This window comes from Aythya marila (genome assembly GCF_965140915.1).
Source record: "Aythya marila genome assembly, chromosome: 12".
Classification (NCBI taxonomy): Eukaryota; Metazoa; Chordata; class Aves; order Anseriformes; family Anatidae; genus Aythya; species Aythya marila.
The window spans coordinates 21312231-21324379 of record NC_139053.1 but is presented as its reverse complement, the minus strand read 5'-3'; the positions used below and the strand labels follow the sequence as shown (position 1 = coordinate 21324379).

Here is a 12149-nt window from a genome sequence, read left to right as displayed (position 1 = left end):
ATAAGTAACAGCAGCATTTTACAGCACTGCAAGGTTGAAAGTTGTAGGAAAAAGAAAAAAAAAAAAAAAAAAAAAAAAGGAAGGATCAGCCCGTTCGGAGCAGATCTTTTTGTGCTTGAAGAAACTGCACCAAATAAACCCAACCTGAGAAACCAGGTGTGGCCTGCACCAGGCCAGTGCTGCTTGCGGTGAGCAGCGTGCTGAGCACCTCGGGTGTGCCGGCAGCGACCCCGCTGCATGCCTTGGCCTCTGGCCTCTTCTTGCTGCCTTTTTGTAATTCATTTTTTGTTAAAAAAAAAAACAAAAACAACACAACAGGCTTAAAGGAAATTATCTCAAGCCATTTGAAAAAGTGAAGTATTTTTCCAACTGAGATTCCCTTTTAGTGATCTGTCAAGACTTTTAGTTAAAAAAAAACAAAACAACAAACTCTTAAAATGGTTGACAAACTCTTCTCAGCTAGTCAGCTTCTGCAGTCTCAGTATCTGCAATGCCATAATCCTGGCAGACATTGGGGGGGGAAATTTCTGAAGTAAAAAGCAAGTATAAACAGAGAGTTTCAAGACTGTTCTGTGTATCACAAAAGGGCACAGATGGTGTCTCCTCTCTATTCCTTTTAAGAAACTCACAAACCATACAATACTGGTCAATATGTTTTTTTTTTTTTTTTTTTAAGTGGAGCATCATGGAGAAGCAGAACTGCTGTAAGAGCTGCAGTCCCCTCCAGCACGGTGCAGCAACTACAGCACGCTGTCCCTGTCACTGCGACCTTTGGGAACGCGTATTCCATGCACTTAACTCCACTGGGCCTCCGAGTTCATGGACCGGTCACTTTTTTCCATGAGACTGAATTTAATTCCTAATAAAAAAACATCCGGGTTCCTTGTCTCTCACTATGGCTATTAATTGCAGAACACCAGTTCCTCAGAACACCTTTCTGTAAGAAAAGGCCACTTCCACAGCAGTCATGGATCAGCCTGGCTGCAGCTCAGAGGACGGTTGTGATGACTTCCATTTGCATCTCCCCGCTCCAGCACTGTACCCGACACACGTGCCAGCCTTCTTGGGCAGGCTCTCCTCCTCCCTCCAAAGAGGACTTTGTGAGATCTTGACTTTTCCTAACATAAAAAGCTTCTGAATCCTTTAAATGATTAAACAAAATGTAATTTCTGTTTTGCTCACACTAACTATCCCCATTAGGGCACATTTTCTGTTAGATTCACAGCTCTCTTTCCCCACTCTATGTCCCTTCTCCATGAGCAAGTCCTTGCCCCATGCCATGTCTCCACTTGTCAAGAGGAGATGCAGAAAACTGGCAAACCCATTTGCCACATCTGCCCCTTCTTTCACTCACCCCTCTCAACCAGCTCCTCAAGATCCATTGTGACTGACAGACTAAAAATCAACAAACAAGCTGGGACAGGAATGCAGTGGTGCTCAAGACGTCACCTGACACAATGAAAAATATCTACAGAAATTATAGTTCACTGATCTGTTAGAATTGTCCGTATGTTGCTGTATCTTTAGACACATAATATTCCACAGTTTAAAACAATAACCTGAACATACACACTTCTCTACATGTCAAACTTACATTTAACCCTACTGGAACTGAGAAAATTATCTGCGAGTATGAAATGAAGCATGTCTATAACTAGGCAGTGCTTCAGAGCCACCAACCATAAGCCCAATGATGCAGAGCAATCCCTGACACTGTAGGTACAATGGGGGTCCTGTCATGCTTCAGGACATGTTCTATAACATATTATTAATGAAGCATCAACCCCACAACAGGGAGGAGAAACAAGAAAGTCGCCGAGCTCGCCAAGAAACTCTGCAGACAGCCTAATGCTGCTAGCCAAATACTGACACACACGGGCTGGGAGCCCAATGCTGTTCGTGCAAGAGAAGCAGCACTCACCAGCATCAGCAGCTGGACACTTGCGGATGGTGAAGATCTGTCCCAAGTCTTCCTCTTCCTCGGGGAGACCCTTCTGGAGGCGTTGCAGCTTACGCAGGCTTTCACTCCGTTGGTGTTTCATGGAGCGTACGTGCTGGATAAGGTTCAGCTTGGCCTTGGTGGAGTAGTTACAGAGGACACAGTGATAATAGCAGCTTTCACCCTCAACCCCGCTCTCATGATGCTGAAGGTGCTGTGAAGAACAAAGTAGAGAGATGTGAATTTCCTGCATCATCTCCAATCTCTCTGGGTTAGTCCACTGCAAATTGCTAAAAGCAACCTGGGAATTAGGTAAGAAACCACTTTTTGAAAAAGAAACAGTGAGATCAAGACTGTTTATTCTCAAGACACCACACACTCTCCCACTTAAAAAGCGAGAAAAACATAACACACTGAATTGAGCACAGGAAAAAAAAATTGAGATAGACAAGATCATCTTCAGTGAAAGAAGATACAAGATCCAGCATTAGCAACTATTCTCAACATACACATGGCTAATCCTTTCATATTTAAAGCTTTTCCTGGGAGGGCATCCAACCTCACGTCAAACAGATAAAGTTAAATTTAATAAATCCTCACTGGAAACCAAGAAGGATAAAATAAAAGCAATTTTAGAATGCAATGAACCCATTACACAGAGAGGTCCTGAAAACAGTGTATGGAAGCAGAGCACGGAGCGTGTGCCATCCTACCACCTGGCGCTCTGCTCCCTGGAGTTTTGGTTTCACTCCCTCAAATCTGGAAGCAAGCAGCAGTCTGGCCCAGAAGACAGTCCTGACAGCAACCCAGACTGAAAAAACAACGGTAAGCACGCAGCTGGCAGTCACCACAGGAGGTCAGCGCTTGGGAAAACCACTTGTCACCCTCCAAAACTGTGCAATCACAGCCAATACAGCTAATTTGAGAGTATGACGCCCTGATTGTTTGACAAAAATCTATCAGTTGCTTAGCACAGTGGTCCACACTGCTAGGGAAATGAGTTAACTATTTTATGTTACAGATCCCAAGGATGCAGCAATTATTTCTCAAAACCACAGGGAAGAATTCACTGCGTACAGCTATGCTGGCAGCCAGAGCACAGCCGCTCCCCCTCAGTTTGGGTACTGCCACGGCTGTTCCCAGAGATTGCCCAGTAGCATTCCCGACTCCCACAGTAAGGGCTTGTTGCAATGAGAAGAGAAATGGATACCAAAGTCAAACGACATGAAAGACTCCTCAGTGACCGCCGTTTGGTGTTTCCACCACATACCTGTGTTACAGCTCTGAAATAATCCACGTCAGCTCTTACCATCCAACCTCAAGACCTTTCCATCTCCTGAGTCACCTCATGACACTCTTTCCTCACCACACGCTTCACTCAAGGCACATAAGTAGGGTGATTTGGATATGATCTCCAGGCTTGTCAATCAAAAATATTGTCTACGTGCAGCCAGGACCTTCTGGTAAAATTTCTGAAGCGTATTATCTCAGCTACAGCTAAGATAAGACTAGAGACATATTACCCAGCTCTGTATGCTTAGCTAACACGGAGGAAGGAGAGCCCTCTGAGTCTAGGAATGATTAAAAATAGGATAGGCGCTGATGCTGAGGCTTCTGATTGGAAGTGCGAGGGAAGAGAATAAATGTATTCTAGATCTGGCTAATTAGACTAGCCTCTTTGGGGATCACGATGTATTTAATTAAATTCACTGTAATATTTGAAGAATCCACCAGGGCACTAATCCCACTGGTGCCCTCAAAAGATTTTTTTGCTGTTTTCCCTCATAAGAACTACTTCTTCCTCTTATTTCTATTGTTTGCATGCATTACCCTCTTCCTAAGCCAGAAACAGAGCAATGGCTTAAGACATAAAAAGCCAAGGTTAGAGAGACAGTCACAAAAGCTACACGACTGGCTCGCCTGGCCCAGCTTAACCAGCCTTGTTCTACTCCGTTAGATCCAATTTCTGCAATAAAATCTCCCCACTGTCCCATCTCCCCGTGGGTTGGAGCTTCTGCTCCAGCAGACACACTACCTCTGCTTCCTTCCTTCAGCTGAGACACACATCGGGGAAGCCCTAGTCCTACCGACAGCACGTTCAGGCTTGGAAAGTGCGAAAGAGCTCAGGAGTAGCTCTTCTGCAAGAAGGCACGGGAAACCCCTGGTGAGCAATTACAGAAAAATCTGGTCACAGGGTCAAGGAAATAGCAAGGACGTGGTCTCTGTGGGAACCAGAAGCACAGCCTGAACTGCTCTGGTTTAAAGGACGATTTTAGGAAAACATTTATTTTAAACAGTTTAATAGATGTGTCTCATTTTCTGTTCTTCTTTTGCTCCCACTCCACGGATATGAGCTACGTCCAGGAGCCTCTTATGCTGGAGTAGTGGAGACACAGAGATGCCAAAACCACCAAGACCACAATGTGTACGGCACATCTACCTCAGGATCTGCATCTGTCTTTCAGCAGAGGCCAGAGTGAGCCCAGACACAGGAGGAAGTACTTGCTGCAAGCTACTGGAAATGATGAAACACCAGCCAGTAAGCGTACTGGTATGATGGGCAATAACTGATCTTCCCCATTGTGAGAATTTACCCGTACCTCAGAAAACAAGTTCAAAATATGAAACCAGGACTTCGTTAGAAGACAAATCAACTTGAAAATCAAAGAAATACATTGTTCCTAAGAAAACCAACCAACTTCTGTCAGAGAACATTGATTTCTGCAAGTCTGAGTGGGGTCTTCACCCCCCTCCCTTTCAGTGATAGGAAACTTCCAACATCTGGTTCTTCACGCATGGCATGCAAAATATTGATCAGGTTTAGTCAAAGCTCCACTTTAAATCAGAAACAGACAGAAGAACGCTCTGATGGAAACCATACGGCTCACAAGTAAAGCTTCCCAGGGGGACAAGGGCTGTTCGTACACTGACTGCAGCGCACCGCCGCACCGCTCACAACACCTATCCCGACACACAAATCATACCAAATCCGGCCCATCTTCCATTGGGGAAATGCTCGGATCTCCGTGCAAAGCTGTGCTCTCACAAAGAAAGATTTTACTCAAAGACCCAATTTCTTTCCTTTGCCATAATCTTACCTTGTTTCCCCCCAAACCTTTACCACAGACCCTGCCCTGAGGAGTACCAGTTCCCGCGGCCACGCACCTGCCAGCAGCCAGGACGGCTCCAGCCCTGCCCCAAATCAGCGCCAGGTTAGCGTTTCGGACTGGCTGAGGAAGTACTGCCTAACCACCCCACCTTCCCTGCTTTCTGGGCTTGGCTTGAAAAAGCAGCCTAGTCAGAGGATTTGGACATGAAGACAGCTTAACAAATTTGTGCTTACCTGGGAGGCGGCTACACACACACACACACACACAGATCGGAGCGCAGGGCTGCCAACAGCCCACCAGCACGGGGGCTGGCTCAGGAAGCAGAGGAGCAGGAGAAGGGGCAGAGCAGGGCAGGAGACACCTGTGCGAGCACGCGGGCGCTGGGACGTGTGACCAACGCCGGACTGATGGGCTGCCTCTCCAGCCCCTGCTTGCTAACATCTGGCTTGGAATTGTTTTCTTCTAATAAACAATAGCATGATAAGTGCTCGTAGCATATGACTATGGAAATCCATTTTTTAAACAAACTAAGGAATGATGCTATACTCCATTTTTCTTCCTCTCCACCTCCATCTTCCATATACCCCAAATTTTGTTTACTTTATCATTTATCTTTTCCCCATCTAGCACTTTTTCACCCACAGTATGTTTCAATGATCGTGGAATTTAATGAAACAGCTGCGTTAATCTGTCTGGCTGCAGGCAGCCCTTCTCACCCCCACACCATGTATTTGGACTAACTTTTCAGAGATGAGACCATTTTAACAAGAACTAAGGATTCATGTGGCTACCACCACACAAGTAATAAACTCTCCCGCTGGATACCTTTGTAGGTGTTTTCTGTATGTAATGCTTACTACTTTGTCCAATTTCTAAAAACTTTTGTACGTACTTTAAATTTAAAGAGAAGTCAAATCCATGCCTGCTTGAAAGCTCTTCTGCATCAAGTTGATTACAGCCACCATGTAAAGGGCTCAATTCCTATGGCAGCGTGAACACACGAAGCTTGTGAACACACGAACGTGAACTGCATCAGAAATCAAATTGTCTCTTCCCCCCCATGTAGCATTCCTCTTACCACTGAACTCGGGACGACAACTATTCTGCTTGCATGGGTAAAATTAATAATGATTTAACAGAATTGACAGATGTGACAGATGCAAGCGAGGAAGATGGAGCCAAAAAACTGCTGAGGGGTGACAAAAGCTGTGGAAGGCAGCACTGCTGTGGACTTGCACCGCTCCTACGTCTTCCTGCAAGCACCCACGGCCAGCAGAACCAGTCACCAGCCAGGGCCAGCAGCACCCCCAACAAACCTGCAGTAGCCACTAGGCATGCAGAACCAGGGAAGCACTGCAGAGATTACGGGAGATACTGAACCACATGTGGTTCCTGTGAAAGCCACCACTGGCAAACACCCCTGTGTTCAGGAGGAGTTGCTGGAGGCACGCCAGCACTATGAGCATATCCTCATATCCTCAGCAGAGAAGGATATTGTGGGACACTCTTCCCCAGGGTAGGCAGACACGGGTAATTAGTAACGGGCTTGGGAGGAAGCGTGTCATACGCCAGCAAGAACCAAGCCTAGGACGATGCACTCCCAGGGAGCTGGGTGAGAGATGAGCCTTACACCAGAGCTAGAGGTGAGGCTACAGGTCACCAGGGGAAGGGACCAGACCCTGCAGCAGACCTCAGAAGCGTCTCTCGGCCCCCATGTGCCTCTGATCTGCTGCATGAGATAAATCACACATTCCTAGAAGAGAAGGATCTGAATTTTTAATGAAAGTCATGTGGAAGCAGCTGTCTGATCCTGGTCTGTTCCAAGTACTCCATAAAAGTCAGAGCTGACCCATCCGTCTTGCTCTCCTTTCACACCTGCAGGCCTGGCTGGAATTTCCTGGAGCCGAGGGAGGCGCTGGGGAGGACGCGCGGCAGCGAGCACACATGCTGGCGAGGCGCTGAATGGGCGGGCGAGCACACAACTGCCCCCCGGCCCAGATGTTGTGAAAGGAGGAAAAAATTGATTCTCCATGCAGCAGGTTCAAAAGATGAACTTGTGATCTTTTGTACTTCAACGTCCTGCAATTGTTTACTGCTTCTGAAGAAGTAATGTTACAAAACCTTTTGCTCCTTCCAGCCTCTCCAGCTCCTTGCGTAACAGCTCCCTTCTAGCAGCTTGCAAACGCTGTGAAGTGCAGACTCTTGTGGCCACAAGTTTTTGCAGTCTAGCCTGCGGTAACTTGAGCGGCCCTAATGGTGAGCATCGCTCCTCTCCGCCCCTAAAGCTTTGCAGTGTCACCCAAGTCCTTAAGAACACCACCACAAGATGAGGACAAGGAGATTTTGCGCAACAAAACTGGATTTTGATTTACTTTTTGGTTTCTGATCTTTATTTTCCTTTTCAAAAGGCTAGAAACGTAGTACTCTCTCCTGCCAAAGAGGCCAAGATACCTGATGCAAGTCCCTGAATCACACAGTAAGGCTTCAAGAATACCACCAAAAGCCCCAGCTAACAACCAGTCCCTACCTCCTGAATATGTATTTTCACATTCAGAAACAACAAGCAACTTTCCTCAGGAAGGATCCCAGCAGCAATGCACAGGGCAGCTTAGCAGAGACCTGGCATACTTAGGGAAATGTCAGTAATATCGCCAAGGGCAACCAAAAAAAAAAAATAATTATCAGTATCTGTAAGTGACAGCTGATGACCCTTGCAGCACAGAAGAGCTGTCTCGGTCCGAGCCATGCAGGTGGTGCAGGCCAGAGATGCTCTCCCCAGTGGCCGTGAGGCTGGTGCTTGCCATTCTGAAGTGCTTTGGGGTTCCCTCACAAACAGCCCCAAAAACCATCCAGCAAACTGGGTTTGCTCCACCAGCCCTTGAAGTCTCATTAAAAGCCAAATATTGCTCAGCTTAAAGATGGAGAGCTCAGCATGGATTTTACTGAACGTTAAATCAACCAGCAAGCGTAGCCAGCAAACTCTGTGGCACTTTAACTTTAAATAATGCAATAATTATTGAATTTCCTTTTTATAACTGAAGTGCTGGAATGTAAACAATGGGGCTGTAATTGCAGGAAGGGGGGATCAATAGAGGCAATCGTTTTCAGCCATGTTAATTGTAAATACAATTGCTCCAAGATGTCAGCCTCGTTCTTCTCGCTCCCAGAATCATCCTAACGGATGACAGAGTCCAACTTTCCCATTACAGCTGTTCGTTCCTTTAAGAGGTTCTCAATCAGGTCTGATCAATCTGTCAAGATAATGCATGGAGTAAGTAAGACTCTTCCAAACACAAGCTCCCAATCAATAGCCCGGACCTGCTTAATGAGGAGGGGCTAAAGCCCAGAGGGAGGTAACAGTCCCAGCTCCTGCTCATCTCTGGCAGCTAACTTCTTCACAGGGCCTTGCTAAGCTGATCAGCTCTTAACGAGGACATTGTTTATGCAGGCTGTGATGAGCAGAATCCCCACATACTTACAGTCCCCCAGGGTCGGTGGACAAAAAAATGACACAGATTAACAGAAAACAAGAGCCAAGAAAGGTTGAACTCGCATTCACAGCACTCCCCCCACCCCTTTTAACTGTGCAACAGACTTGAAAGTACTAATTAATCATTCGTTAGAAGAGATCCCAAAAGATGAAAATCTGCATAAGACCACTGGAAATACAAAGGCTTCATCACTAAGATTTCTCCTGTATGCTTGAAGCAAGACAAGTCCACATGGGCAGCCGTACCAGCCATCCCCTTTCACTGCGGCACAGACACCAGCACGCTGGAGGAACCGTGATGGTACATCACCTGAAAACCTCTCAGGGAGGCGGGGAGATGTGAGTGGAGCAAAGGTAACAGCCAAAGATGCAGTTTTCTGTCTGTGTGTAATTCTGGTAGCACACATGTACCCCTCTGTACCGCTGGGCAGTACGCTTCTTGCTCACTAAGCAGACGCCTTAGCAGCCGAGAAAAGGATCAAAGAGAAATGTCTGTCGGTGTTGCACCACCACAACACTTTCTTGTCTCCCATACTGCCTTATCAGAGCTGCCGTCACAAGAGCTCTACTCCTGGACAGTTGCAACTTCCTCGAATTTTCCAGATCCCCAAAATCTACACAGCTCTCCCCAGGGAGGCACAGGCGTAAGCACTGCTATATGTGGAGATGAATAGGGGAGTGTGTGCATTGATCTTGCTAATTATAGTGATAAAAATAAAGTGCAGTTGAGAGTACATTTCCTATCAGCTGTTCTAGAAAGTGCTGCCCTCAACCTTGCATGCTCCTGCTCCAGCCTGAGCTCTCCAGGCTCCCACTGCAGGGCCCGGAACAGTCCTGGGTGCCTGCAAGGGGATTTACTGCTATTCACTCTGGCAAACATGGTCCCAATAAATTTCACATGAGACACACTTTCCTGTTACAAATGAGGAGTGCCAAACCCAAGTGGAGCTTTACTTGGTAGTTTCTGCAGGGCAGCGCAGTGGTTTGGTGATGGTGGGGTTCCTCTGGAGCGCTGCAAGCTAACCAACATCTGGATCAGTGACATTTTGCTCCTCAGGAAACTACCATTTTGTCCTTTCATATGTTCCATGGATGCTGTCATCCTTGGGGAAATATGACAGAAAAGCCGTGCTTTGTTTTTAAAAGCAGTGCCTGGAAAGTATTGTATGGACAGCAACAGGATGAAGTTACAAAGACAGCAACAAAATTTTTGCCATGACAGAGTCATATCACTAAGCAGTAGGTCAATCTTCTGGTCAGGGCTTTTCTCAGTCCTGGGGACAGCCAAGAGCTGAGGAATTCAGGAAGCCTTCCCTCTTCCAATGGTTGGAAAAGAAACAGGAAAAGAATAGTTAACGTGAAGACAAGAGAGTAACCAAAAGCAGGCTCAAATATCCCATTACCAACAGTTTTTCTTTAACATATTTTGTACATATACTTGAAAATAATGAGATCAGCGCAAGTTGTTAAGTTGTGAACAGTCAGGTGAACTGGAGCAGCCTGTGAATACGGAAAAGCATCGGATAAAAAGCAAATTATAAAATCAAAAGAGCTGGAAAGAAATCTGAAAAGTCAGCAGGATAAAAATCTGTTGTCCATATTGTAATTATATGGCTGTTGAGTGATTGAAAAAGGCTTTCTGTAACACAGAAAAAGACTGGGACTATCTGTACAGGTGATGTATAATTTCCTCCAACAGTGATAGGAATGATCCATGTGTTACCCTGTGAGGGACCTCCGAGGAGACCCCATGCACTACGAAGGCACAACCACAACACGCTCTTGGTGTTGTGCTGACAGGGCTGGCTCAGATATAAAGCAAGTATCCAAAACCCTCTGTATGTGTGGAGACTGTTTTGAGAATATAAAAATTAAACTAAAATAGCATTTTCCCCCATATTAAGTCTTTTGGGGAAGAAACCACCACTTAACTGAAATAACGTTATTTCAACAGTGGAACTTGTGCTTTAACATCACTTGAAACTTCAAGTTTCTTGCTAAGCCAAGAACTGCTGCTGGAGGGACATGGATATTGCTTTGATGCCATTTGCTGCAGGTATACTTGATTTTTCACTAAAAATAGTAAACTCAGAAGTCAGATATGTTGGCATAGTTGATTAATTCTTTACTTTGAAGATATAATAATTAGTTATGAAAAGGAATTCCAGAACAAGTAGGAGTCCACATGCTATTCTTGAAAACAAGTTTCAGCTCCCATGTTTGATTTTACTTCTCAGACCCCTCCAGCAGCAGGTGCAGTATTCTTCCTCTTCGCTTTCAGCCCTCCTTGCTCTTTCTGTTAAAAGAAAAGCTCCCTGGTCCCCCACAGAAAGAGCCACTTTACCCTGCAGGGAAAAGCCCCTATCGAGAGCACAGCTCAGAGAGCACTCCTTTCTTCAAAGCCATTATCCACCATTCCAAGGCTTTCAAGAATTCTGTACATTTTTGACACCTTGCTTGTCACCTGAAGGACAAGGCTGAGGACCGTTCGCACCCTGTGAGCTGCTCACCACAGCCAGCCCAAAGCTGAGGCACCGGCAACACACTGGGGAACGCCGCAAGGACACTCATGCCCAGGGGGATGTGGCCCCAATGGCAATTTGCTGATTTGCTCCAATTTCATTGAGAACCCCAGGCGCTGGCATGCGGAGGGAGGGACAAGACGTGGGATGCTCCCCAGGAAGCCCTCACCAGTCCTTTCAAGCTCTGGTGCAGCCCCAGCCACCCAGGGATGGTGCAGCCAGTCCATGGAGCGTGCCGGCGGCCGCGTCCTCCTGCAGAGCCACGGGGCACAGGAGGGCGATGCTGGCAGCGCTCCCGCGGACATGCGCACTGCAAGAGACCATTGTAATAATACTCCAAAAACCATATGGGAAATTGAACCAGCCACAGAAAACCACACTGAGTTCACGTTATTTAATAAAATACTACAGACACAGATTAACTTCCCTCGCCCGGTATTTATTGTTTCATCTATCTCTAGAGAAGTTACAAGCGTTATGATAGACTGAAGATTTCCTTGTTTTCATATAGCTTCTTTATAACTTCCTACAGCAATGTACCACATTGAATCCCAACAGATAACCATACAATAACAACAATACACAAGACAATTTTTTAATCCTCTCCATAAATCGAAGAATATCAATATCAAAGAGATGGATGACACAACCTCCCTTCACACAGGCCAACGAGAATGCATTTAGGAACAACAGACCAAGCTCATCCTTCGTCACCAGTCCTTGCAGAGAAACACTCGTGAGAAATGCTTTTCACTGTTTCCAGTCAACAGGAGAACTTTGTGCAACCTTGGCCAATGAAAGCCTGAACTCTGTCCTCCTGCCTCGTCACAGCACCCCTGCAACGCAGCAGTGCACACCCCTAGGCACAAAGCCATCAGCCCTTCCAGAACTCCATCTGCTGCAGTACGTCCTCAACGTCATCAGGAGCATTGTGGCCTGTCGGTACTTAAAGGGGTCTCATAAAAAGGATGGAGAAGGACTCTTTGCTCGGATAGATAATGATAGGACAAGGGGGAACGGTCTTAAACTAAAAGAGGACATTTAGATTAGACATTAGGAGGAAATTCTTCACTGTAAGGTAACGAGGC

General features: G+C 46.2%; 1 protein-coding gene across 9 annotated transcripts in view; it reads right to left on the bottom strand.

Moving 5' to 3' along the window:
* The window catches only part of ZFHX3 (zinc finger homeobox 3), a 187439-nt gene that overhangs the window by 76170 nt on the left and 99120 nt on the right, over nt 1–12149 (bottom strand). For all 9 annotated transcript variants that reach the window (XM_082769769.1, XM_082769777.1, XM_082769770.1 and 6 more), the window contains one exon: nt 1922–2153. In XM_082769769.1, the coding sequence (XP_082625895.1) occupies nt 1922–2153 (232 nt within the window). The remainder of the gene's footprint in view (nt 1–1921; nt 2154–12149) is intronic.